This window comes from Cetorhinus maximus, chromosome 6 (assembly GCF_964194155.1).
Source record: "Cetorhinus maximus chromosome 6, sCetMax3.hap1.1, whole genome shotgun sequence".
Lineage (NCBI taxonomy): Eukaryota > Metazoa > Chordata > Chondrichthyes > Lamniformes > Cetorhinidae > Cetorhinus > Cetorhinus maximus.
Genome location: NC_135884.1, coordinates 45,020,005 through 45,047,521, shown reverse-complemented (window position 1 = coordinate 45,047,521; position 27,517 = coordinate 45,020,005). Strand labels below are relative to the sequence as shown.

At 43.8% G+C, this 27,517-nt stretch overlaps 1 protein-coding gene across 5 annotated transcripts in view; it reads left to right on the top strand.

Moving 5' to 3' along the window:
* The window catches only part of suclg2 (succinate-CoA ligase GDP-forming subunit beta), a 405,981-nt gene that overhangs the window by 220,864 nt on the left and 157,600 nt on the right, over positions 1–27,517 (top strand). For all 5 annotated transcript variants that reach the window (XR_013576840.1, XM_078543679.1, XM_078543682.1 and 2 more), the window contains exon 7: positions 1,075–1,171. Coding sequence is in view for 4 of the 5 variants with exons in the window: in XM_078543679.1 (XP_078399805.1) it covers positions 1,075–1,171 (97 nt within the window). In the remaining variant the exon portion in view is untranslated. The remainder of the gene's footprint in view (positions 1–1,074; positions 1,172–27,517) is intronic.

Sequence of the window (27,517 nt, the reverse complement as noted above, 5' to 3'; positions counted from 1 at the left end):
TTTTGGATGACCTCAAGTTTACGGAGGGTAGAATGTAGAGGCCAGCCAGGAGTGCAGTGGAATAGTCAAGTTGAGAGGTAACAAAGGCACGAATGAGGATTTCAGCAGCAGATGAGCTGAGACAGGGCCGAAGATGGGCAGTGTTAGATGGGTAGAAATAAACGGCCTTAGTGATAGCACGAATATGTGATTGGTGATCATATGTGACACCAAGATTGCGAATAGATTGGCTTAATCTTAGACTGTTGCTAGGGAGCGGGATGGAGTTGGTGGCTGGGGGAAGGAGTTTGAAGTAGGGACTGAAAACATATCCAAAAAATGTTTAATTTATTAAAAAACTGGCTAATGTACATCAATTAAACTATTAAATAGTTCAGTAACTTTTTTTGCCATTTTGAATGATTTTAAAACCAATTACAGATGGAAGACTGGACACACTTATTTAAAATGCTGATTTTTTTTGCTGATAAACCCATTTTCAGCTATATTAATAAAAGTGCACCAGATTACCGCTCTTAAAATACATCAAGGAATACTTTTAATGGAAAGAAAATAGAAGAAAATTACACTGCTCAATTGTGTTGGTACATGAAAGACTAGCCTGTGCGATTTCAAGCATATTTTGGGTGTATTTTCCTGATTTCACCCAAAGCGGACGCTCTTCCTCTTGATGTTCTTTTTAATATTCTGATCTCGGATATCATATTCCTCAGTTCTGATTGCATTATATTGGTATTAAAACATGTATTCTGTTCTATGAAGCTGATAATTTTAGAACTGGTAATACTTCACTTTCATACTGTCTTGAGTTGCTTTCTCATAAATGAATGAGGGATAAATAGAAATGAACCTCTGCATCATGTTAAACATATTTATCTCTTTGTAATGATAGGTAATGCTAGCCTAAGCAGGAGTATTTAAGTTGTGAACAGAAATATGTTGTTGCATTTCAAGTAGAACTAGCATAGTTACTATGTTGATTTGAATAATTTTGTACAGATGTTGGAACAATGTTGCCCCTATTCACCTTGGCTCATTTTTAATTTTCTGTGTGAATTTTGGTTTATTAAACAGGCTGCAGAAGAGATTCAGAAACTCTATAGTCTATTTTTGAAAGTTGATGCCACTCAGGTAGAAGTGAATCCCTTCGGTGAAACACCAGATGGTCAAGGTAAGGGTGGAAAGAAACATGTTTTTTTTTGCTTTTGTATGCACACCAAAAGAAATAATTAGCAAACACACACTTGCAAACAATGATTCACTTGTGTTCAATGTAACTTCCTCATTGAATAATGAAACTTGCATCAGCTGTAAACAAATACCCTGAGTAGCTAAATCTGTGCGCCCACTCTCTCCTGACTTTGTAATTGTGAGATAAGACCACACTACCTACAGTGAAGGATGTTGATTTCTCTAATGATCACAATGGAGCAAAACCCGATTTACCAGACTTGTTATGATAAAGAAATAAAGCAGCACTTCTGTCAGTGAGGTTCCTTTTCTCTACAGCACTGAAAGGAGAAATAACCACTGGGAACTATAAAAGCTGGTTTAGATGCAGCTATTTTCTGAGTAAGTCCTGTGAAGGCTATTGATTTCAAAATGCTTATCCAGTATTGTTCCTTGTTTCTACAAAATAGAAATCATCTACAGAAGTAAATTAATCTGCCGATAATTTGGTAAAATTTCAAGAGATATTGAACTGTTTCTTCCCCTCACATTTTCTATAAGTATTTGAATGCATGAGTGGATGTCTGATAGATTTTTTCAGGATAGTGTGGAGTGAGGTGTTTTATAGCACAGGCCTGCTAACCCATGGCAGCAAATATTTTTCCTAATGTCAGCCGAAATAGAAATGGCCAGTCCTCCAACCGGATTCTTCCACCAGCTATCCTCCTACTTGCTCAATTGCATATCTATCTTTTTATCCTTCTCTTTTCCTACATCACCAGGGCCTTCCTTCCCCCCTCAATAATTCATTTACCCAGAATAGGGTTTCTGCATTTCCCTCTTCCCCTTCAATGATGCCTATGTTTCTGCCTTTCCCTCACTCTTTTTCTCCTGCCTCTTGGCAGAATCTTTCTCCCCTTCTCCCACCACCTAAACAAGAGAGTCTTTATTATTAGCAAGTTAGCAAATTGTGAATATTTTTTATCTGTGAGCAGTTTTGGGATGCATTACATTTAGTGACAGAACTAAATAGCATTAATGAAGGGTACTGTACCAACTGGAACAGAGAATACATGACAATTGTCTGCATTTGCCAACAATAGTCGTTGTTTATCAGCATTGTAGCTCTGTCTCTACTTGAGGATGAAAACCATAATTGTTGGGCGCTCTCCTTGTGATTGTTCTAGTCTAATTTTTTACATCACTATATGCATGGCAGGTACTCTCATGATGAGCTAGATTTAATGAAGGCAGTGGTGATCTTGCCCAACAGTTGGAGAGCTGGCTAGAGTCCTGTGTCGCCTCCTTTGGGGAAGGCCTGCTGAATTAAGTGCTGTTCAGGCACTTAGCTGGATAGTGGTAGCCTTCCTCGGGATCAAGGACACCGGAGATGGAAGCCCTGTCTGCCGAAAGCTGTTGGCCAATCAGAGCCCGGCAGCTCTTTTGAATGGAAGTGTCACCAAGGAGGCAGTGGCTGTTGCCGGTACGACACCTACCCGAGGCCTAATATTGTTGCTGGACCCCAGGCCAGTCAGCAGCAACACTGGGTCCCTCAATGCCTTTGAACAAGAGACCCTCTCCCGCCCCTATTCAGAGCCCGCAAGCAACCCCTCATGGGTTTGCTTGTCATGTTCCTTGCATGGCACGCACCTCAACCACCACTGGGTTGATAGGTTTCAATGAGATCATCTCTCATTCTTCTAAACTCCAGAATATATGGATCCAGTATACTCAGCCTCTCATCAAAGGACAATCCTCACATTCTAGGAGCTAATAGTTTGATATCACCAGCAAACTTATATACATTACTCCCTGTATCTCTTCACCAAAGGGATTAATGTAGACAGGAAGCTGAAGCCCCAGCATGATTCTTGCGGCACTCTACTATTCACTGCCTGCCAACTTGAAATAGCCAAGTTTATGCCCACTCTCTGCTTTTTATCCATTAACCAATCCTCTATCCATGCTAATATATTAACCCAACCCTATGAGCCCTTATCTTGCCTATTAACGTTTTGTGTGGCACCTTATCAAATGCCTTTGGAAATCAGGTACACTACATCTTCCACATCCAGGTATGCCACACCTACTATTTCCCTTTATCTACCCTACTGGTTACAGCCTCAAAAAAGCCGCAAAAACTCTAATAAATATGTCAAACAGGATTTCTCAAGCGTGGTGGGTGGGCCCAGGAGCAGCCGAGAAGCCGACTGCTGCTCGCGATTGGGCCCTGACCGTGATTTCATGCTGGCTGGCCAAATAATGGCCAGCCAACGTGAATCGTGTGCTGAAATGTTCAGCGCTGCCTGGGAAGGGTGGAGAGGAGGGCGAGCGCGTAAGTCAGTACATGCGCACGGGTGCGCTCAGTGAAAGCTCCCTGAAGGCACAGAGCTGCCTCAGGGAGCTGAAGATTTTTAACATTAAAAATAAACAATTGAAAAATAAGGAAAACATGTCTCCCCATGTGAGTCTGTCACATGAGAAGGTACATGTTAAAAATTAGTTTTAAAAGTTTTTTTTTAAATCACTGGTCGAAGCAAAAGGTTTCGCAAAAAATGCAAAGGCCGCTTGGCCTATTTGCCCGACTGCCAGCTGTAAGTTTGGATGGGCAGGAAAATATTCAATTAAATTAATTAATTAATGGGCTTAACAGCCCTCTTAATTGTCGGCGGGCAGCTGCTGACTCTCGCTCACACCTGCCGACCAAAATATTGCACACTATTTTTCTCCCGTTTGGGTCAGACGCATGCCTGCCCAATGAGGGAAAAATTCTGCCCCATGTTGACTTGTTCTAATTATGTTATTCTTTTCTAGGTGCATTGTTAAGACTCCCACAAGAATAGATTCCAACATTTTCCCAATGACTGATGTCAGGCTAACTGGCTTGTAGCTTCCTGTTTTCTCTCTTGCTCCTTTCTTGAGAAGTGATGTAACATTTGCCAACTTTCAATCTAATAGGACCTTTCCCGAATCTAAAGGAATTTGGAAAATTATTGCTAGCGCATCCACTGTCTTTGCTTAGAACCCTAGGCCATTAGGCCCCGGCAGTTGGTCAGATCTTGGTTCCTTAAGTTTCTTCAATACTTTTTCTCTGCTGATATTACTTTCCGTAATTCCCTCACATTTTAGCCCCTAAGTTACTGTCAGTTTCTGGTATGAAACTTGTGTCTTCTACTGTGAAGGTGGACACAAATATTTGTTCAATGCCTCTGCCATTTCTTCATTCCCCATAATAATTTCTCCAGTCTCTGCTTCAAAGGGACCAATGTTTGCTTTAGCTACCCTCTTTTTATATACTTATAAAAGCTCTTACAATCTGTTTTTACGTTTCTGGCTAGTTTGCTTTCAGATTCTATTTTGTCCCTTTTTAACATTTTGGTGGCCTTTTGCTGTTTTCTAAAACACTCCCAGTCCTCAGACTTGCTGCTGTTTTTTTGTAACATTGTAAGCCTCTTCTTTTAATCTAATACAATCCTTAACTTGCTGAGTGAGCCATGGATGGGTCTGTTTGCTGAGTTTTTGTTCTTCAATGGAATGTATTTTTGTTGAACATTTTGAATTGTTTCTTTAAATGTTTCCCACTGTTCATTTACCACCATACTGTTTAGTCTTATTTACCCACTAACCTTAGCCAGTTCTCCCCTTACACCTCTGTAATAGGCTTTGTTTAAGTTTAAGATTCTGGTTTGAGATTGGCTTATGTCATTTTCAAACTTAACATGGAATTCAGTGGTATTATGATCATTCTACTACGACATTACTAATTAACTCTGCTTCATTATACAATACTAAATCTAAGATAGCTTTATCCCTAGTCAATTGCATAATGTATTGCTTCAAGAAATTGTCGCAAAAACTTTCTACAAACTCATCTTCTAGACCTCTCTTGCCAATTTGATTGTCCCAATCTATATGACGATTAAAGTCCCCAACAACATTATATTGCCTTTGTTAAGAGCTTGGATAATTTCCACATTTAATGCTCTGTCCAAGATTATAACTACTGTTAGGGGGCCTATAGGCTAGTCCCACCAGTGTTTCCTGATTCTTGAATTTCAAAATTCCATCTATACTGATTCAACTTCATGATCTCCTGAGGCCAGATTCTCTCTCACTAATGTCTTTATTCCATCCTTGACTATCAAGGCTGCCCCCTCCCTTTGCTACTCTGTCTGAGTGTACTGTAAATTGATATGGAGGTGACTGCGGATGGGCCAATTACAGTAATAAACATGCAATCCTGACTATGTTTAATAAGATCTGGTTTGGAACTCCATATTTGATAATAAATTTATTTAAAATACATTAAGTCCCTATTTCAAGTTGCCTCAGTTCAGCATTGTTCCGCTTTAGCATTGTGGATATAATGGGACTGTTCTGCGCACTTGGTGTCGGGATTTCCACTTTAGCATCATTTCGTGCGAGGTATGATATAGTGTCACACAACCTGATCAGATCATTTTGGAACGGCCTCTCCTGCTCGCCAATTCTCTCCCGCTGTCCAACTCTCCCACTCGCTGCCTCTCTTGCTCACCGCTTCCCTCCTTGGCTCTCCCACTCACAGGTCTTCTCGCTCCCTCGCTCGCTTCCTCCCTCTCACTGTCCCTCTCCCAAGCCCTGCTCACAGCAGTGCTCAAGAGAGGGAAGCAGCGATCAGGATGGTTGACCAGTGGGAAGGAATGTGAGAGGGTAGTGGCGAGCAGGTAAAGGTCGGAGAGTGGGAAGGTCAGCCAGCAGGTGAGGTGGTGAGTGGGAGGAAGCGGGAGAGAGTCAGGGAATTGGAGAGGCCACTGAGTGGGAGTGCCAGCAAGCAGGAAGAGTTTGCCTATTTCTTTTTTATTTTTCAATTTTTAAAAAAAAGTTATTTCATTTCCGAATATAGAAATTTATGAATGTTCAGTATTTCAACTTGCAAGGCATAATGTTTTAATGCTTTTTTTCTGACAATAAAGGTCCTACAGAACTAAACTCCAGCTTTTACATTGGTGTAATGGGAAAATCGGATTTGTTTAAAGTCGTTTCACTTAAAGTTGCACTTATCAGGAACGCACCTACTAGGTTTAATGAGGAATTACTGTAGCAACGTAACGAGAGCCTTCTTTTCTCCCATCATTGGAAGAAAGGATTTTTAAAAGTAACAAAAATAAAATAAATTAATTCCCAAATAGTAAATAGTGTCTTTCAATAAAATTGAACAACTCTTCCTTTTTTGATTAAATAACTTCAATCCAAATGCTCGTGAAATTTATTGAATATTCATGTAAAAAATGTATTTTTGGAAGGACTATACATCCAGACTGAGGGGAAAATAAATCTTGTGCCTTTAGCATTTGTATCTCTCTCCTATTTGATTATTTTCCCCTGTAATTTGACTGAAGGAATGTTGGATATACCCATAGCTTAAGGTATAAGATTGTGCCCCACCAAACTTCTAACATAATTAATACTTTTCGTACGTTGAGGTTTTCTGTTCAGTTTTAGAAACATCATTGTCTCAGTTGTTTTGAAGCTATCGGTCAGCTTTTGCTAATTTTCTATTCTGGCATCTGTGACTAATTCTGTAGTATTGTCCGTATGAAGAAAGAACAAGCTTTGTGTATAAATGTGTATGCGAATTTATTATGTGCTGTATAAAGTTAAAAGATAATGCTGGAAAGATCTAAGATGGCCACCAAGCTGATGTGTGTCATTGCAAGCAGAGGATGATTTTTATTTTTATCTTCAATTAATCTGCTAATCAGCCAGAGAAACGTTACTGTTGTAGTGATCCTTCTGTGCATCATTCAAATGGGAAGGGACAATTGGAGGAAACATTAAGTAATTGGGATGTATTCTAGACCTTTCAAAGGTAAAAGGGAAATTTGAGACCCAGGCTGGTGAAACCAAAAATTAGTCCTGATGGAGTTGAAACCAAAACAGTGTGGTGAAGAATGTTACAGACTGTTGGTAGGAAGGCAGCCTACACTATCTGCTAAAGAAGTAGATTGCAAATTTTAAAAACCTTTGTACTTTCTGCTGTTATTGGAGCTAAAGCTTGTGCTGTTCACTATTTATTCTACATGTTTAATTGTTGTAAACAAGTCGGGTTGGTTAATTCAAAATAAGAGCCCAACTCGAATGTAGCGTGGCATGGTGAGGAATAAAGTGCTGTGGCACTATCAGTGTGATAATAGTTCTAAAATTGCAATTAAATCTAATGATTTGCTTTAAATGTAAAAGAACACCTTGGGTAGGCAACTTATGCATAATATTAAGGCCTACTGATAATGCATCAACTAAGATGAAAAGGAGCAGTAATTTTAGTTGAAGCTATGGTTAGAAAACAAGCACTATCTCCTATACAGGGAACTTAACTACCCTATTGGAAGTTGTTCTGTGTCGAGCACTCTCCAGTATTGTCAAGTGAGGCCTACTTTAGAAGATAGGCTCCAGAATATGGAAGGAGTTTACTGCCTAAACTCTGGATCCTAACCCTCTATTTAAAAAACACATTTAATAGAAATTAACCATGCTGCTTTCCCCTATTCTATGTTTCATCTTCACTGCAGAATGTTGCAGTCAATATCTTGAAAATATTGAGATTTGCTAGTAGAGTTGCTTTTGAGCATTAACAGTATTAACCTTTCAATGATTCTTCTACCCAACAGTGTCGGGAGAGGCTCTGGTTCATGTCCATGCTTTCCTAGATGAAATCGAATTTAATGCCTTGTAGACGTGATTTTGAAAAAAAATCACATTCATCCATTTATAGATGACTTGAATAGCAAATCTAACTCTTGAATGACAAAAAGACATTATGGTGCATGCTTTAATAAATCAAACTGGTGTATGTTGATAGATAGTATTCATTGAGCAGTAAAAATAAATTCATCCCATAAATGTATGGACTTAATAATTCCAGATATCACTATTGTGAGTGAATTGAAGGTATTACTTGTGTATGAGTGATTATGCTTTTTTCACACATCACAAGCATTCCGTTTCTGGTACAAATAATTTTCACCTTAGGATCCGTTCCTAAGTTCCTAACGTTCATGCTTCCTGATTTCACTCCTAACTGGCTTACCTCAAAAATGCATGACTTCCAGCTACCAGGAAAAGAAGCCCAATAATTTCCATCTTCGCTGTTTGGGGTGCATTGTAGGTATATCCTGGCTTACCAACAAAGCATCTTTGTTCTGAGTTCCCCTATTAAATCTCCATTATTTTAATGGTTAGAGCTGTCTTTGGCCATTTAAACTCAAGACAATGGCCTTCAACCCTTGAAAGCCCTGGCATAATTCCGGTGAATCTGTGCTGTACCCCTTCTAATGCCAGTATGTCTTTCCCGTGTGCTTTATGGCACTTAAAGACATCAGTTTGGTCCTAAGATACCAAACAGATTGGGGCCAGGGCACAGCCCTGTTTCACTCCATTCTTCATTCACAAAACTGTCAGAAGTGGAGCCATCAAACTGTACTGTGCAATGTATGTTGTCATGGAAGAAGCAGTTGAGACTGAGGAGTTTGGGTGAACAGCTAATTTTTCTCAAAATCTCGTAGAGCCCTGCTCTGTTGATGGTGTTGAGTGCCTTGGTGAGATCTTCGAAAGTAAGGTAAAGTGGCATTCCTTGTTCCCTGCACCTCTCTTGTATCTGGTGTATAGATGAAGATTTTTAAATATGATCCTAGCAAAGTCCTTCTTCGTGATTCTAAGGAGCGAAATGCTCAGGAGTTGGCCCTTAGGACCAAGCTGATGGCTTATAAGGCCTGTGTTCTCAGTATGTGTGGCTGTGAAAAATGTATGACTTCCAGCTACCAGGAAAAGAAGCCCAATAATTTCCATCTTCGCTGTTTGGGGTGCATTCTAGGTATATCCTGGCAGGACAAAATCGCAGTTGGGCAGCCCCTTCAAAGGCAGAGCTCCCAAGTGTATTAGTACTAACCAAACAGAGGAGGCTTCGGAGGATTGGGCACATCTACAGGATGGAAGATAGTCACATACCCAGTTACCTTCTGTATGGTGAGGTAGTCTGGGCCAGATGCCCAAGGCTCCATTTCAAGGATGCTTGCAACAGTGACACGAGGCCCTGAACACCAACAATCACACCTGGAAGTCACTAGCTGGCAAAAGAGGGAATTGATGACAAGTCCTGAGGGTTAGTGTGCACCACCATGTCGACCAATAGCTACAGCAACTTGGCAACAGGTGCCAATGCTGAAAAAAACAACCCACAATGTCACTTGGCAGCTTCATGTGCAGAGCTTGTGGCAGAATCTGCCTCTTAAGGATTGGTTTTCGTAGCCATGAGCAGAGGTACACCAAATGAAGACCCCCCCCCATCTAAGTGGATTATTTGCTGCACGTCCACCATCTCTCGTAGATGGAAGGATGCCAACAAACACTCATAGTACTTTATATACAATCTGATATGGCACTATACAACTGAAGCAAAACTTCTTTCCCTTTGTATTGTTAGCCCCTTAAGATAAAGGCCAACATTTTCTTAGCCTTTTTGATTGTTTCTGAGTGCCTGTCATAGCTCATAGTAATTTGTGGACGTGGACACCTTCATTTTTGATAAACTTTGGTGCTGAATCCTATCACATGCCTTCTCAAAGTCCATATGGATAAGGTACATGGCCAATCCCCGATCCACCATATCAATACTTCACGAAATTCAACAGGATTAGTCAGACATAACCTACCTTTCCAAAATTCATGCTGATTTTCTTGTGATCAGCGCATGCTTGCCAAGTGTTCAGTCACTTTGTCCCTGATGATAGATTCCAGCAGGGGTGTTATGCTGCCGGAGTGCCGCTCCGTCACTTCCTATTTAAAAGCTTTGATATTCACCGGTGGATGGTAAACTCTCCTTTGCTGATTGGCCACCCGTTATATGCCCCACTTGACTTTTTTTTCCACTGAGCTCAGTGGAATCTAGTCCATTCATTGTCTGACTGGATTTTCAATCAGATTGGTGTTGATTTTAATCTTTCTACCTCAAATATTGAAGCGACTTGTTTCCAGGAATAACACATGCAGGGGGATTTGGTGCTTCGATGGCAACAATCAAAACTGGAGGGAAATCCTCTCGCAACCACATAGGACTGTGTGATGTGTGACACTGAAGCGGCTGGCAGGGTTACCAAATTGAGTGAGTTCTACCTGCGTTATTACATGAGGCACAAGGGCAAGTTTGGCCACAAGTCCCTGGATTCTTGGACGGTAAGAGTTGACCAGAACATCATGCGGTGTGACTGCAAATCCAGAGCCTGGGGAGGTTAAGAGGTGGCGGAGGAAAGGCTGGGCCCAGGGTCCCAGGCCTCATGTTGCTGCTGCTGAATGTCTCTGAGTCACTGTGCAGCATTAGCAACAGCAGTAACCTTCCTGTACAGTTTCCTGACTGTAAAAGAATACACACAGCCTTCTCATAAACAGACATTTCAGGGTTTTTGAAACTCAGTTCCCGGGATCTAAAGCAGCATCAATATTCACAAACACCCTGCTGTATTTGCTTACTGAACATTAATTCCTTGGCTGTGATGACCTGAAGATGCTTGAAACGCAGTATTGTGTTTATATTCCCTGCTGGCAGCTTTGCATGGAATTTACAGCATAGAAACAGACCATTTGGCCCACCCCATTTATGTTGGTGTTTATGTTCCACACAAGCCTCCTCCCACCCTTCTTGATCACACCATCAGGGTAGCCTTCAGCGCCTTTCTTCCTCATGTGTTTAGCGAGTTCCTTGAATGTATCTACTCTAGAATTATAGAATGGTTATATCATAGATGGAGGCCATTCAGCCCATTGTCTCTGTGTCAGTTTTCTGCAACAGCAACTCGCTAGCCCCACTCCTCCACCCTTTCCCTGCGGCCCTGTGATATCTTTTCTCTTCAGATAATTATCCAATTCCCTTTTGAAAACGGCAACTAAATCTGTCTCGACCAGACACTTAGGCAGTGCATTCCAGATCCAAACCATCTGTTGCATGAAGTTCTTCCTCATGTTGTCTCTAATTCTTTTGTTAACTATCTCAGGGTTCTCAAACTTCTGCCGACGAGAACGGTTTCTCCCCATTTATTCTATCCAGACCCCTCATAATTTTGAGCACATCTAACAAATCTCCTCCCAGTCTTCTCTTCAAGGAGAGCAACCCCAGCTTCGCCAATCCATCTGTGTAACTGAAGCCTGTCATCCTTGGAACCATTCTCATAAATCTTTTCTGCACCCCTTCTAAAATCTTCATATCCTTCCATTTGAGGCTGAACCAGTATTATATGAAGGTTCATAACTTACTTGCTTTTGAACTCATTGCCCTTATTTATTAAACCCAGGATTGTGTAATTTAACTGCTTTCTCAACCTGCCCTGCCACCTTCAGTGATTTATGCACACATACACCCAGGTCTCTCTGCTCCTGCATTTCCTTTAGAATTGTACCCTTTATTTTATATCACCTCTTTTCATTCTTCTGACCAAATTGTTTCACTTCACACTTCTCTACACTAAATTTCATCTGCCACGTGTCTCCCCATTCCACCAGCCTGTCTATATCCTCTTGAAGTCTATCACTATCCTCACAGTTCACAATGCTTCCAAGTCTTGCATCATCTTCAAATTTTGAAATTGTGCCTGTACACCCCAGGTCTAGGTTATAAATATAAATCAAGAAAAGCAGGTGTCTCTTTATATACCATCCCCCAGTCAGAAGTAAGTAAAGTTTTCACTAATTCATGTTTTTAATAAGAATGAATTAAACAATTAAACTGTTGCATAATGAAATTCTAGCCATGCTAAAGACTAGTGATTCACACGGTTCGAAATAAAATGCCTACCAGCACTAATATTTTTCATTTAAAAAGCGGAGTTTTACTGACATTTGGGGATTCAAATGATTAATACATATGTAATAGCAGATTTAGAAATGATATGGCCAACACATTTTCTTACGCTCCGGCACCTCAAAATTTGGCACTGCACCCCTGGATTTCAGTAATTTTCCCACAACTGGTTTTAAACTGTAGTTTCCTGGGGCAGAATTTTCTACCTGTCGGGTGGGCGGAGCAGGAGTGGCCGCGGGCGGACATGGACCCAATCTGCGCCTGCGATTGGGGCTGCGCCGCCATTATGCGCGGACGGGCCAATTAAGGCCCTCCCAGTGCATTTCCAACTCCCGTGGGTAGTGGGAATGTGCGGGCTGCGGCGGGCCTGCACAGACTGCCGGGTCCAATGGCGACTTGGCAGTCTGCTTAAAGGAAGGCCTGGCAACCTCCTGTAGGCTGCTCACAATGGCCACGACCAGGTCAAACCGCAGGGTGTCTGCTGAGCAGGGCACGCTGGAGGGAAGGGCAGAGGAGCAGGGCAGGCTGCAGGGTCTGTCACAGGAGCAGGGTAGGCCATTGGGGGGCCAATGTGCCCCTCGCTTTTCTGATGACTGCCTTGCTGCCCTCCTCGAGGAGGTGGCAGCATGGCGGGAGGTGTTGGTCCCTAAGGATGGGAGGAGAAGGCCCCCCCACATGACCAAATGTACTTGGGAGGAGATGGCAGAGGTGGTGAGCTCCTGCGACATGGTGCGGTGCACCTGGATCCAGTGCCTTAAGCGCTTCAACGATTTGTTGCGCTCTGGAAGGCTGAGTACCATGTTGGCATTGGGCATTTAACCCAACAGGTAGCCTTAGCCTTTGAGGGCCCCCCCCCAAGTCTTACTGTCGTGACTGCATTGAATCATGTTGGGCATTTCTCGTATGCTGGGTGGGCAAGCAGATAGTGCCCACGCTTACATCAGCCTGAGTGGTTCATGAGATGAGTTCTCTCCCGCACCATGTGTTGCTCTTAGTCGCACATGACTAGCCTGGGGGCAACCTGCAGGAGATTCAGCTAGGCGCAAACTCAGAACTCCAACACATTCCTGTTCACGGTGATGAGATTGTGGAAGGGGAGTCTCAAGGTCTCGTGGCCAAGAGCCATCTGCTGCCCTCGATGCTGCATGTAGTTGTGCCTCCTTGTTATGGGAGCTTAGACCGTGTGTTTCCTAATGTGATGGACGCAGAATGTGTCCAAGCTGGCCGTTGGGAGGGGATGGGAGCAGGGGTACTATCTTTGTGTGACTGATCAGCAGCAGCGTGGAGTGGAGGCACTGGGGGCCTGATATGGGCCACTGTGGTTGGGGTGCGGCGTGTGCGTGCAGAGTCCACGTGCGATCAGCCGCAATGAATGGTCTTCTCTGTTTTTCAGGAGAAAAATGCTCACAATGCCTGTGAGCGTTCGCGGACTGGAGGCAGTCAGGCCTAGCTCATGATTTTAAGTCGTTTCGAGCAGGAGGCCCTGGAACTTGTGAGGCGCCATGCGCCCAGGCCCACTGGTGTCGGTGAGGCTGGGGTGGAATGGCCAGATATTTGAGGTCCACAGTGACATCCGCTCTGTCTTCCCACCATCCTTAGCACTGATGATTGTTTGATTTGTTATTGTAGCAATATTGCTCATTCACAGACTGATACAGTCAGAGGTGTGGGTCATAGACAAAGGTCCCTCGGCCATTCACAGATGCACGTGTCAAGCAACTTCCAAAGTCACCTTATCCCATTTCCGACCACTATCCCCATGGCCTTGTATGCCATGGCATCGCAACTGCACATCTAAATACTTATTACATGTTAGGAGAGTTTCTGCATCCACCACCCTTTCAGGCAGTGCGTCCCACATTACTGTGTGCAAAAGTTGCTCATCACCTGACCTGGCAACCTCATCCCCCTTACCTTAAATCAATGCCACAAGGTTAATCATCTCTCCTCCAAGGGGAAAAGTTCCTTTCTGTCGACCCTATCTATGCCCCTTATAATGTTATAAAGCTCAGTAATGTCACCCCTCGATCTCCTCTGCTTCAGGGGAAATATCCCCAGTCTATGCTATGTCTCCTCATAACTCCAACTCTCCAGCCCAGCCAGCATCCTGGTCAATGACCTCTGCACTCTCTCCACTCCAATCACATCCCTCACAACTGCACACACAACTGTAGCTGTGGCCTAGGCAGCGTTTTCTGCACTTGCAACATCACCTCCCTGTTCCTATATTCTATTCCTCGGCTAATATAGGCAAGTATGGCATTTACCTTCTTAAATGCCTTATGTACCTGTCCTGCTACCTTAACGGGCCTATCGACATGCCCAGCAAGGTCCCACTGATCCTCCTTACTTTCCACGGTCCCACCATTCCTTGTGTATTCCCGTATCTTGTTTCTCCTGCCCAAGTGCATCACCTCACACTTATCCACATAACATTTCACTTGGCATTCCTTAGGCCATCTGACCAGCCCGTCTGTATCCGCCTATAATGTTAGGGTCTCCTCCTGACTATTTGCCACCCTACCAATATTCGTCTCCATAGGTTCTGGAAGGTTGAGCGCGTAATGAGCCAGGGGGAAAGGGATGAAGTGTGTCACTGTGTGCACGCTAACTGATCCACTGTCCTTGTTGTTCATTTCAGCATCATCAGAGCCTGTCAATCAGGAGCAATTCCAGATGACCCCTCTCACACCTGAGGGCCCTCAGCTGTCAGCTGCATCACACCATTTCTGCGAGGCAGGCACCAGCGCAGATACTAGCACCTCGGTGGGCATTGCAATATCAGCTAGTGTCCCGGGGCACAGTGGAGAGGGCACTTCACAATCACTGGAGGAGCTGGCAGAGATAGAGAGTGCCGATGGCGCCAGCAGCCAGAGGACCGCAGGGAACCAGGCACATGCTCAGTCGGTGCGTGATGATGTGCCTCTAGAGTCACCCGCAACACAGCAGCTGCAGGAAATGCGGCCGGGTGTGCGGGAGTATCTGGGAATGTTGTATGAGACTATGCTTTGCTTGGTGTCCATGGTGGAGGAGTCCACGCGGAGCATCACTGATGCAGTGAGCCTCATGGCAGAGCATCATGCTTCCTCCATGGAGAGAGTGGCGACTCTTGTGGAGAGGGGCCTCCAGGAGAACAAGCAGGTTCTCCTGGGGTTACGCTCGGACCTGCAAGCCCTCACAGCACCAGTGGCCACAGCTGGTCATTGCCAATGTGGGAGGTGGTGTGGGCTTCAAGCTTCCAAGCTTGTTGCCCTCCCATCAAAGGTGAGCAGGGAGGTCCAGGGCGACCTCACATTGGCGGAGCAGCTGCCTGTAGTATCTATGGGCTCCTCTCATGGCATTCTGGATGAGCTGGTTTGCCGCTCTCCCGGTGACCGCTTCATCGGGTGAGGCTGCAACGACTGGGGAAATGCCAGCTGTGGAACTGGCAGCTCCCTCCCAGGCAGGGCCAGCACAGGCTCCACGGGCCAGAGGACGGCTGCCAAGGTCATCGAGCCCAACAGGACAGCAGATTCAGCAGGCTGTCTCAGATGCCACTCCGAGCGCTGGGGCGGCACCGAGACACAGCACCCGTAAACGTAAACATAAGGACCTTAGGCACACCACGGGTTTCTCACTGGTGCTTTTTGTGTTAGTCCTAGATTTGGGAATTATTATTTGTTTATGCTTGAAAAACATTTTGTTTTGACTTTGTGTGACCTTATGATGGTGAAAATTAAAACCAGATGTGTTACCATGGCTGAGGGTGACTCCTTTGTTCTGCATTTGTATGTTTTACATACATGTCATGAGTGTTTGAGTAGACATTTAAGTTTATGTCCAAAACCCTTAGTTGCAGCTGATGAACTGGCAGATTTAGCAGTTAAGTGCCGAGTATGGAAGCACCAGGCAAGGATGGTCCTCCTGATCCATTGTTGTGGAGCTAGCTGAAGGTTCGTTGGATTATAGTGTCCCGGGTGTCCCTGCCTCCTTGGTGTAGTCCTGGGTCAGCATTTAGCCCCTCATCATTGCCCTGTGCTTCCTCATCCTCAGAATCAGTGCTGGACTCATCGTGTGCGGCCACATCCACTGCATCAACGTCTTCATCGTCCACTGCGTCCCCATTTCCAGCGCAAGATTGTGGAGAGCGCAGCATTCAACCACTATCACCGAGACACGATCTGGGGGGTACTGGAGTGTGCCCCCTGAGCGGTCCAGGCATCGGAAGCTCATCTTGAGAAGACCGAAGGCTCTCTCCACCACAGCCCTTGTGGAGGCGTGGCTCCTCCTGGATGCAGGGGAAGCCAGCAATGGCCTCGAAGCCTCTGACTCGCTGTGCCTGACTTGCCTGGTCCCAGTGGAAGTGGATGAAGGTCAATGCCTGTCTGAACACTGTGTCTGTGACCTGCTTGACACAAGTGTGCACAGCTGATTGGGAGACACTGCAAAGATCACTCACTGACCCCAGGAAGGAGCAAGAGGCATAGAGGTTGAGGGCAGGTGTGACTTTTAGAGCCGCTGGCATGGGGTGTTCACCCACACGATTAGCGGAGATCTGAGGGCCAATCACCTGACAGATATAGTTGACTGTCTCCCTTGATAGTCGGAGCCTCCTTTGGCTCTGCACCTCAGTCATTGAGGTAGCTGCTTCGCCGCCTGTATACCCTGGCAGCAGGATAATGGCGTTTTCTGCGGCCCCTTCCACCTTGGACTACTTCTTGGCCCTGCACCCCTTGTGCCTGCACCTGTCCTCACAAAGGTGGCTCCCCTGGACGCTGATTGTGCACCCCTGGCCTCCTCCTTATTCTAGTCCTCCCTCCCTCCTCAGAGGAGCTGCCTCCAGTGGACATGTCAGAACCCATACCCAGGCTAAAGGGAGGCCTCCGGAAAGCTGCAGGCCCAATAAAGATTACTGACTGCAGAGTGCTGAGCTGAAGGTTCAAAGTACACAGAAAGCTACTGGAATTAGTCCTGAACTGCTACAGATCACACAGGCAAGTTCAAAAAGCTTTCTGCAATAAATACTCACAGGCCAGATTGACAACCCCACTGAGCCCCCTTATACCGCCCCGTGGATGAGTTTTATTAAAAAGTCTCTTACCTGCCTGCCCTTTGCACCCATGCGCCGACTCATAGATCACACGGGCACCTGAAAATCGGCATTGATTGCCGATTTAAGGGCCTTAACTAGCCCGTTGATTAATGGTGGGCGCGTGTCGAACTTCATCGCGTGCCCGCCCACCCGGTGAAATATCGTGATGGCGTGCGGTGACATCGGGATGCTCGCCCGACGTCACCGTGCGTCATTTTATGCGCTGACGTGTGGGGCCCGCCCCACCGCGCGTCTAGCAGAAAATTCTGCCCCTGGTTTCTCCCTCCTTTGCTTCTTAAACAATGTGGTGACATTTGCAATTTTCCACAGGATAGGTACAGTGTCTAAATCTGATTGCTTACGTTACAATTTTCCAAAGCCAGCACCTCTACTTCTCTCAGCCCCTGGAGTGGAAAACACCAAATCCTGGAGGTTTGTCTTTCTTAAGCACTATAATTTTCTCCAATACCAAGTTTTTTACTTTCATTAATCTAGAAGAAGACGTTGACTCATCAGTTTTATGAGTCTGTTTATTTTCAGTATGCTTTCTAATAGAGGAACTGTTTTGAATTCATGAAAGATGATTCTGCATGATTTTTCATTGTGCCAAAGTCTAAATCCCCACCACCCTTTTACTTCTATGTGCTGCTGTTCAGCAGTCCTCCGAAATAATTCAATTGTTGATTACATTAGTCAAACCCTTTGAGCTAATCTTACACGTGTAATCCTATTTGAAAGGTAATTCTTCACACCAGTAGGCAAGTTATAAAAGGGTGCTGGAAGCTGTGTTTGCAGTACGTTCAAGATCATCTTGGTGTTTGATGTTGGGCTGAGGTTTCATCTGGTGCAGAGGCAAGTTTCAGTCTGCAAATGGCCACAGTTTTTTTTGAAGACAACTGATTTTCCTCTGCATTCCTGACCCCTTGCCATTTCCCTCTGGCATTTTGAGGATTGTGAATGCTGAGTGTGCAAAATATACATCCGCCCCGCCCCTGCTGAGTTCGGCTTCCCAATTTTAAATAGGGGATAAAAACCATATTTCCTCCCGCGTACCATATTTGCCTGGTGGCATGGGGTTTTGAAAGGCCATTAAAAGCAAGCCACGTTTGAGAGTTCATGAAGAAAATGGAATGTCTGCGGAGGAGTCTGGAACATACTGAAAGATAAATGTAAAGTGTGTTCACAAAGTGTGGTATGTCCTGTACCGCCGGTAGGATAGACTCAGCAAAGGTTGCAGCACAGTGGTATACAGTTGGAAAGGAGTTGCCCTAGGAGTCATCAACATCGACTCTGGACCCCATGAAGTGTCATGGCATCAGGTTAAATGTGGGCAAAGAAACCTCCTGCTAATTACCACGTTACCCTCCACCACCTCCCCCCACCCCCCCCACAGCTGATGAATCATTACTCCTCCTCTATGTTGAACACTTAGGATGGCAAGGGCGCATAATGTACTCTGGGTGGAGGACTTCATGTCCATCATCAAGAGTAGCTCGGTAGCACTACTACTGACCGAGTTGGTCAAGTCCTAAAGGACGTAGCTGCTAGACTGATTCTGTCACAGGCTGTGAGGGAACCAACAAGAGGAAAAAACAAACTTGACCTCATCCTCACCCACCTGGCTGCCACAGATGCAACTATCCATGACAGTATTGGTAGGAGTGACCACCTTGTGGAGCCAAAGTCCCATCTTTACATTGAGAACACCCACCATCATTTTGTGTGGTACTATCACCTTGCAAAATGGGATAGATTTCAAACAGATCTAGCAACTCAAGTCTGGGTAACCATGAGGTGCTGTGGGCCATCAGCAGCAGCAGAGTTGTATACAATCACAACCTGTAACCTCATGGCCCGGCATATCCCCCATTCCTCCATTACCACCAATTTAGGAGATCTACCCTGTGTGGGAGGGCATGCCAGAAGCAGCACCAGACATACCGAAAAATGAGGTGTCAACCTTATAAGCAGCAACACAGGGCCACTTGCATGCCAAACAACGTAAGAGGCAAATGATAGACAGAGCTAAGCGATTCCACAACCAACGAATCAGATCTAAGCTCTGCAGTCCTGCCACATCCAGTCGTGAATGGTGGTGGACAATTAAACAACTCACTGGAGGAGCTAGCTCCACAAATAGCCCCATCCTCAATGATGGAGGAGCCCAGCTCAGCAACTGATAAGGCTGAAGCATTTGCTACGATCTTCAGCCAGAAGTGCCGAGTGGATGATCCATCTCGGCCTCCGCTGGAGGTCCCCAGCATCATAGATGCCAGTCTTCTGATCCCAATCTCCATGTGATTTCTATAACGGTTGAAGGCACTGGATACTGCAAAGACAGTGGGCCCTGACAACATTCCGGCAATAGTACTGAATACTTGTGCTCCAGAACTTGCCGCACCCCTAGCAAAGCTGTCCCAGTACAGCTACAACACTGACATCTACCTGGCTATATGGAAAATTGCCCAGGTATGCCCTGTACATAAAAAGCAGGACAAATCCAACCTGGCCAATTACCGTCCCATCAGTCTACTCTCGATCATCAGTAAAGTAATGGAAGGGGTCATCAACCATGCTATCAAGTGGCACTTGCTTAGCAATAGTCTGCTCACAGACGTCCAGTTTGGGTTCTGCCAGGGCTACTGAACTCCTGACCTCACTACAGCCTTTGTCCAAACATGGACAAAAGAGCTGAACTCAAGAAGTGAGCTGAAAGTGACTCCCTTGACATCAAGTCAGCATTTGACCACGTGGGGCATCAAGACGCCCTAGCAAAACTGGAGTTGATGGGAATAAGGAAGAAAACTCTCCACTGGTTGGATTTATACCCAGCAATTGTGTTTGTTGGAGGTCAGTCACCTCAGCTCCAGGACATCACTGCAGGAGTTCCTCAGGGTAGTGCCCTAGGCCCAACCATCTTCAGCTGCCTCATCAGTGACCTTCCTTCCATCATAAGGTCAGATTGCACAATGTTCATCACCATTCACTACTCCTCAAATACTGAAGCAGTCCATGTCCAAAAGCAGCAAGACCTGGACAATATCCAGGCTTGGGCTGACAAGTGGTAAGTAACATTCACACCACACAAGTGCCAGGCAATGACCATCTCCAACAAGAGAGAATCTAACCATCGCCCCTTGACATTCAATGACATTACCATTGCTGAATCCCCTACTCTCAACATCCTGGGGATTACCTTTGGCCAGAAACCGAACAGCAATACCTGTATAAATACTGTGGCTACAAGAGCAGGTCAGAAGCTAGGAATCCTATGACGAATAACTTACCTCCTGACTCCCCAAAGCCTGTCCACAATCTACAAGACAAAAGTCAGGAGTGTGATGGAATACTCTCCCCTTGCCTGGATGAGTGCAGCTCCAACAACACTTAAGCAGCCCACTTGATTGGCACCTCATCCACAAACATTCATCCACTCTACCATTGACACACAGTAGCAGCAGTGTGTGCTGTCTACAAGATGCACTGCAGAAACTCATCCGAGGCTCCTTAGACAGCACCTTCCAAACCCACAACTCCTCCTGTCTAGAAGGACAAAGGCAGCAGATACATGGGAATATCACCACCTGGAAGTTCCCCTCCAAGCCACTTACCATCCTGACTTGGAAATACATCGCTGTTCCTTCACTGTCACTGGGTCAACATCCTGGAACTCCCTTCCTAACAGCACTATGAGTATACCTATACCACTTGGACTGCAGCGATTCAAGAAGACTGCTTACCATCACCTCCTCAAGGGCACTAGAGATGGGCAATAGATGCTGGCCTAACCAGCGAAGACCACGTCCCTTGAATCAATGATATGGAGGCTTTTATTTGATGATGAGTGGTTTATTTTTCCCCCAAGGAATGTAAAATATTTTCCATTGATATTGCATGGAATCTGAGGACTGTACATAGTGCATACTGGCTGAGTGGCTATGGTGGATACATGGGAGACATAGAGGTGGCATGGGTGATTTGAAAGGTCTTGGAGGATACATGAAATACATATAGGTGGCATGGGTGACCTGCGGGCAGGCTGGGGGGGTGGGGGTGGAGTGGTGAGGATGGTGAGGGTTGTGGTTTTGGGGGCCTTTAAAACTTAGGTAGCTGGGATTCGGTATTGGAGAACTGAGGTGGGCCTTCTAACCGGCCCACCTCCATACTCACGCTCCTCACGGACTTCCCCTGCTGCTCATAACTGCACTGCAAATCTGATCACAGTGTGAAAAGGTGAAAAAGGCGTCGTCACTCACGGGATAGATGTGCAGTTTGTGAGCTGCGAAAGTGTGCAGATCAGGTTTTCCTGAGCCCAGAGGAAGATTTGGCTCATTAACTATATCTATTTGCTTTCGTAAGATGATACACTTTTTCAAGAGTGATGTTAAATGCAGAGAGTTGGGATTGTTTATACCTTGGAATTACAGTCACATTTACCTAATGTTAATTTGCCTATTGCCATAATTTGCAAATGATATACTGGCAGCTGATCTTCAGTGCGCTTGGTATGTTTTGTATCCATTTGTATAAGGTTTTTTAAAAATTTATTTCCAGTATGTAGGCGTCGCTGGCTAGGCCAGCATTTACTGCCCATCCCTAGTTGCCCTTGAGAAGGTGATGGTGAGCTGCCGCCTTGAACCGCTGCTGACCATGTGGTGTAGGTACACCTACATTGCTGTTAGGAAGGGAATTCCAGAATTTTGTCCCAGCTATAGTGAAAGAATGGTGATATAATTCCAAGCCAGGATGGTGAGTGACTTGGAGGGGAAGTTCCAGGTGGTGGTGTTCCCATCTATCTGTTGTCCTTGTCCTTCTAGATGGTAGTGATCGTGGGTTTGGAAGGTGCTGTCGAAAGAGCCTTGGTGAATTCCTGTAGTGCATCTTGTAGATGGTACACACTGCTGCTACTGTGCATTAGGGGTGGAGGGAGTGAATGTTTGTGGATATGGTGCTAATCAAGTGGGCTGCTTTGTCCTGGACGGTGTCAAGCTTCTTGAGTATTGTGGGAGCTGCACTCATCCAGGCAAGTGGAGAGTATCCCATCACACTTCTGACTTGTGCCTTGTAGATATTGGACAGGCTTTGGGGAGTCAGGAGGTGAGTTACTCGCCGCAAGATTCCTAGCCTCTGACCTGCTCTTGTAACCACTGTATTTATATGGCTAGTCCAGTTCAGTTTCTGGCCAATGGTAACACTGAGGTTGTTGATATTAGGGGATAGTGATGATAATGCCATTGAACATCAAGGGACGATGGTTGGTTAAAGATGGCTGTTGTATTTAATGTCATATTAATGCAAATCTGCAGTTCCGATTAGTGGAAAGAATTGTTTAACGTTACACTCTATTTCAAGCAACAACTTGCACGGAGAGTAGAAGTGACATGTCCTGTTGTAAACAGAGAGCCTTCTAAACAGAATTTTGAAGAGCGAGGGGTCACTTGATTGAAGTATATAAGATCCTGAACTGTCTCACAAGGTGGATGTGGAAAGGATAAAAGCAAAATACTGCACATGCTGGAAATCTGAAACAAAAACAAAAATAGCTGGAAAAACTCAGCAGGTCTGACAGCATCTGCGGAGAGGAATACAGTTAACATTTCGAGTCCTTATGACTCTTCTTCAGTTCTAATGAAGAGTCATACGGACTCAAAACGCTAACTAGATGTGGAAAGGATGTTTCCTCTTGTGGGTGATTCCAGAATTTGCGGGAACTGTTTTAAAATTAGGGGTCACCCTTTTAGGACGCAGATGAGAATTTTTTCCTCGGAGGGTTGTGCGACTTTGAAACTCTCTGCCTCGGAAGGCAGTGGAGGCGGGGCCATTGAATATTTTTAAGCTGCAGGTAGGTAGATTCTTGTTAGACAAGGGAATTAAAGATTATCGGGAGTAGATGCGAATGTGGAATTTGAAACACAAACGGATCGGCCAGGATCTTATTGAATGGTGGAGCAGTCTCAAAGGGCCGAATGGCCTACTTCTGTTGCTATTTCATATTGCACCCATTTATTATGGGTGCCTTGCATCAGATGGATGAAAATTTGTTTCTCTCAGAAACATTTAATTGTATAGTATCTAATTAAGCAACCATCAGCCCACCGATGTAGGACTTATCGAGATCAACAATCTCATCAAACATTAAAATATTCCTTAAAATAAGATCTATATACTAAAAACACCAAGCCCAGGTTTATTCTGATTTCCTAAGGGTTTACTGGGTAAAGTTCACATCAGTGTTTATCTCTCAGCTGGTGTGTAGTTCTAGCTCTTGGTCTGTATCTCTTATTGGGTTGGCTTGGGTATGTAATTTCATTTGTCATGTCCCCCTGTCTTTCTTTCCTCTTCATCTCTTCCTCCCCTCTCCACTGTAGAGCCTTTAGGAGTGACTTCAGTAAGGAGGATTGATCTCTGCTGATGTTTCTGACTCTTTTGTGATTGATGATTCTTAGGTCGTTCAAACCTTCTTGAAACCTTTGAGCTGTCTTGATACTGATTAAGTAATGAAATTAGTGAGGGTAATTGATGATTTTAGGCAGAACATTGAAGATGTTGTCCTTCCTGATCCTCTGACTCCAGCAACCTTGCCTCAAGATGCTTTCTGACCTTCGATGTTATGTACAATGCTCTTCTAATGAATTATTTGATTTAAAAATGTTGGCTAGTCTGTCAAAAATTATAGATACAATTGTCTATGATTCAATTTTAAAAACAAAGCCATCCAAACTAACTAATTTTATTTACAAATAATTTCTAACTACAGTGAAATTGAAGTAAAGTAATGGCCTGAATTTGAGGGCATAGACGAAGCAAGGGTGTTTGCTGCTGACCTAGAAGAAAGCGTCACTGTGGCAAGAACTTTAACACTCTCGCCATTGTATGTGATACTGTTTGATGGGAATTCCAGTGTGAAATTGCAGTGATGTCATCAAACTTCCATATAAATAAATAGACCCTCCCTTACCTACCACATTAAACACCTCCTCAGCTATTTACCCTTTACAAAACCATGCTGACTCTCTCTGACCAGTTCTATCATTTATTCTGATGCTCTGTCACTCTGTCCCTAACAATGGAATCTAATAACTTCCCTACCACAACCATAAGATTAATATGGCTGTAATTTCCTAGTTTATCTCTCTTACTCTTCTGAAACAGTGGGGTGACATTGGCAATTTGTAATTCAAGAAGATAAAAATCCCTGAATTGAGAAAGTTTTGAAAGGCAAAAGCAAAATACTATGGATTCTAGAAATCTGGAATAGAACAGAAAATGCTGGAAATACATTTCAGGTCAGGCAGCATCTGTAGAGAGACGAATAGGAGTTAACAGTCCTGATGAAAGTTTTGCAAAACCATGACTCGAGCATCTACAATTTGCTCACTTCTAATCTTAAATCCAGGAAGTCCCTTCCCTTTGGTATATTTTACTTTTTCACATAAACCCCGGTTTATGAGGTCCAATGTTAAAAATAACCCCACAACAAATTCTTCAAGGTGAAACAAAGCTAGAATTTCTTAACATTCAAAACCCAGGGAACGGATTGCAACACACATCCACACTCACGAGCATAGAATGTAGAAATACAAAGAAAGAAAGGGAAAAAAGTGACAAATTGCGAGTTACTTAAAAAAAAAAGTCAAAAAGGTATTGGCATTAATTGACGTGAGTAGAGTCCAGTAAGTCAATGTCCAATGAAAGTTCTTTCAGGTGGCTCTGTCTGTTAGGATTCCTGGTCTTTGCCCTAGTAACTCGGTTGAAGTGGTTGAACATGCAGCAAAGTACTCTTGTATTCTGGGGATTAGTTCACTCTGTGGGCAAAATACAGGATTCTATCTGGGGATCCAACTTTGAGAGAGATGGCGGTCAGAGGCAGGCTGCTAGCCTGGAATTCGGTTTTCTCTTCTGGGGTTAAACCGCAACTGAAGATGGAATCCAAAAACTGTATAATTAAAGCAATTCAAACAGCTCAAGTCTCGGTCATGTGACAGAGTGGCTTTGGGTCAAGACACATAGCTAACAATGTATTTTAAGGAAGCCTGTTAAAACCCATTGTATTTTGAGCAGGTAACTGTGGGAACCATTAGCACAAAGCTGGAGATGAGTCACAAATAGCTCTGCTTTGTCTAAAGCTGGCTGGGGCAGAGATCTCAGCTACTATTCCTTTCTGTTGGCTTGGCTGGAATGTTCATACAATGCGAAAAGGGTGTCACATTCCAGGATGATGATGAATTAGCAGGAGGACATTGATTGGGACCTGGATATTAAAGGTTATAGAACATTTAGAAAGGACAGGAAGCAAGGAAAAGATGGAGGGGTGGCTCTGTTAGTTAATGGTGGTATTAGCACAACAGACCTAAGTTCAGGAAACCAGCATGTGGAAACAGTTTGGGTAGAGATGAGAAATGGTAAAGGCAAGAAGTCACTTGTGGGAGTCGTGTACAGGCCCCTCCAAATAGTAACCACATGATAGGATGGAGCATAAAGGAAGAAATAATGGGAGCTTGTCAGAAAGGCGCAGCGATAATCATGGGAGATTTTAATCTACATATAGACTGGAAAAATCAGATGGCCATGAAATGCTACATTTGTAATTAAATTGTTTTAGAAAAGCAGGAATTTTTATTTTCTCAGACGGGAATTTGGTTAGTGAAGGAGTAAACTGTTGAACAATCTTAGTTGTGAAGCAGCAGAGCAGAATTTGCATGAGCTGTTGAACACCACATTTTTATTTTAACCTAACTATGCCCCTTTACTTTAAAAGGCTTCTCTTCCCCTCCCTTCTCAAGCATGTTGAAGAAGCGTGATTACCTTTGGAGCTACTACCTTGCACTTTGATCAGTTGGAAAAACCAATTTGATGTTTGAATTTTGTGAGAGCTTATGAGCATCTGAGATAGTTACCGAATAGTACCTAATGTGATTGCATTCCTATGGTGCACTGAAGAAAAATTTTGAAATATATACAAACACATTTATCTTGGTTACGTGCATAAGTTGGATTTGATAATTTATTCCTGTGTAATTTGAAGCATTTGCGTGATTGATATGCTCCTGGGCTTTCTGACTAACTGTTCAAATGTAATGTATTCAAATAAAATAGTAAAACGTAACAAATTTGGCCTTCTAACACTATACTGATTTCATCTGAAAAATTGCTCTTTATAAGAAGGAACATGCCTTCTGGCTGTTCAGAAAGAAAAAAAAAACTTTCTCGTTTGAAAGGTACAACAACTAACCTTAATAAACATGATGAGAGCAACATGGAAAAACAATAACAGACAAATTAAAATTGTAACTATCGCCTAGAGTAATGTGACTCTAGACTACATGACTTGCATTACAATACACATTCTGTGCTGGGACATTTTCACTTACAAGATACTTCTTATCACCGCTTGCTGAGGCTTGGACAATCAATTCTGCCACTCAATATTCAAAAGAGTTTTTATTGGAACTGACTTTTTAAAGTTTAGCTGGCAGTGTTTTGTATATTTCTGATTAAATGTGATATCACCACTGTTACTGCCCAAATTCATAAAAAGATACATAATTTACAAGTTTCATTTTAATTCTGGAATATTTTGATTGAGTTGGCCATAAAATTTGCATGTGCATGTTTATGTTTTAACAGCCATCTTTATGCATCATGCCCTCACATTTATCATTCACTTTAATAAGGCATTTTGAAATTATTGTGGTTCAGTGCCTTCAGGCAATAATTGAAAGTCAATGTATTCGTTGTGATTGTAGTCATGTATTACAGCTCCATTAATGTTCTGTGCACCTCCATGGACCATGTGAAATATACAACTTTTCCAAGCAGGCGTTCCAATTCATAATATAAAGGTGTGCATGCAGGTGGGAAAAATCCTTCAATACTTCTCTCAAAATCTTTGAATTTTTTGAAATTACAATCCATGCAATAAAGGGTTCAGGATAAGCCTTGAGATCACGCAACAGCTTAGTTAGATATTAAGCAGTGAAACTGCACTCCTAATCATAGGGACATGTGATTTGCCTATGGAGGTGACAAAATGACATTGAACCCGAGAGAACATCCACTTTTTACCCATGAAATTTGTAACACTTGCCTTCTGTGCTGTCAGCACAAACAAACCTAAACATTAGGCTAATCCAATTGCAATTTTTTTGGAAATTTTGTGTTCTTGTATCTTTTTTACTAAACAAATGTCAAACAGGCATTTCATCTAGAGAGAGATAGTGATCTCATTTTTAAAAATGTGAAAGTGCAAAAATCTGGATAGCGTGTCAGGCAGGCTGTGTCCTTTATATGTGTACTTCTGATTTTTTTTTCCACTGTCTCCCTAGAAAATCTGTCCATTCATGCTGTGCTTGGCTACACCACAAAATTGGGATCAGTCATGCTGGTTGTTTAGGAGTTACAGGTGCTGCTTGACCAAAATGGCATTGGCATGTGTACATTTTTTGGGGAAA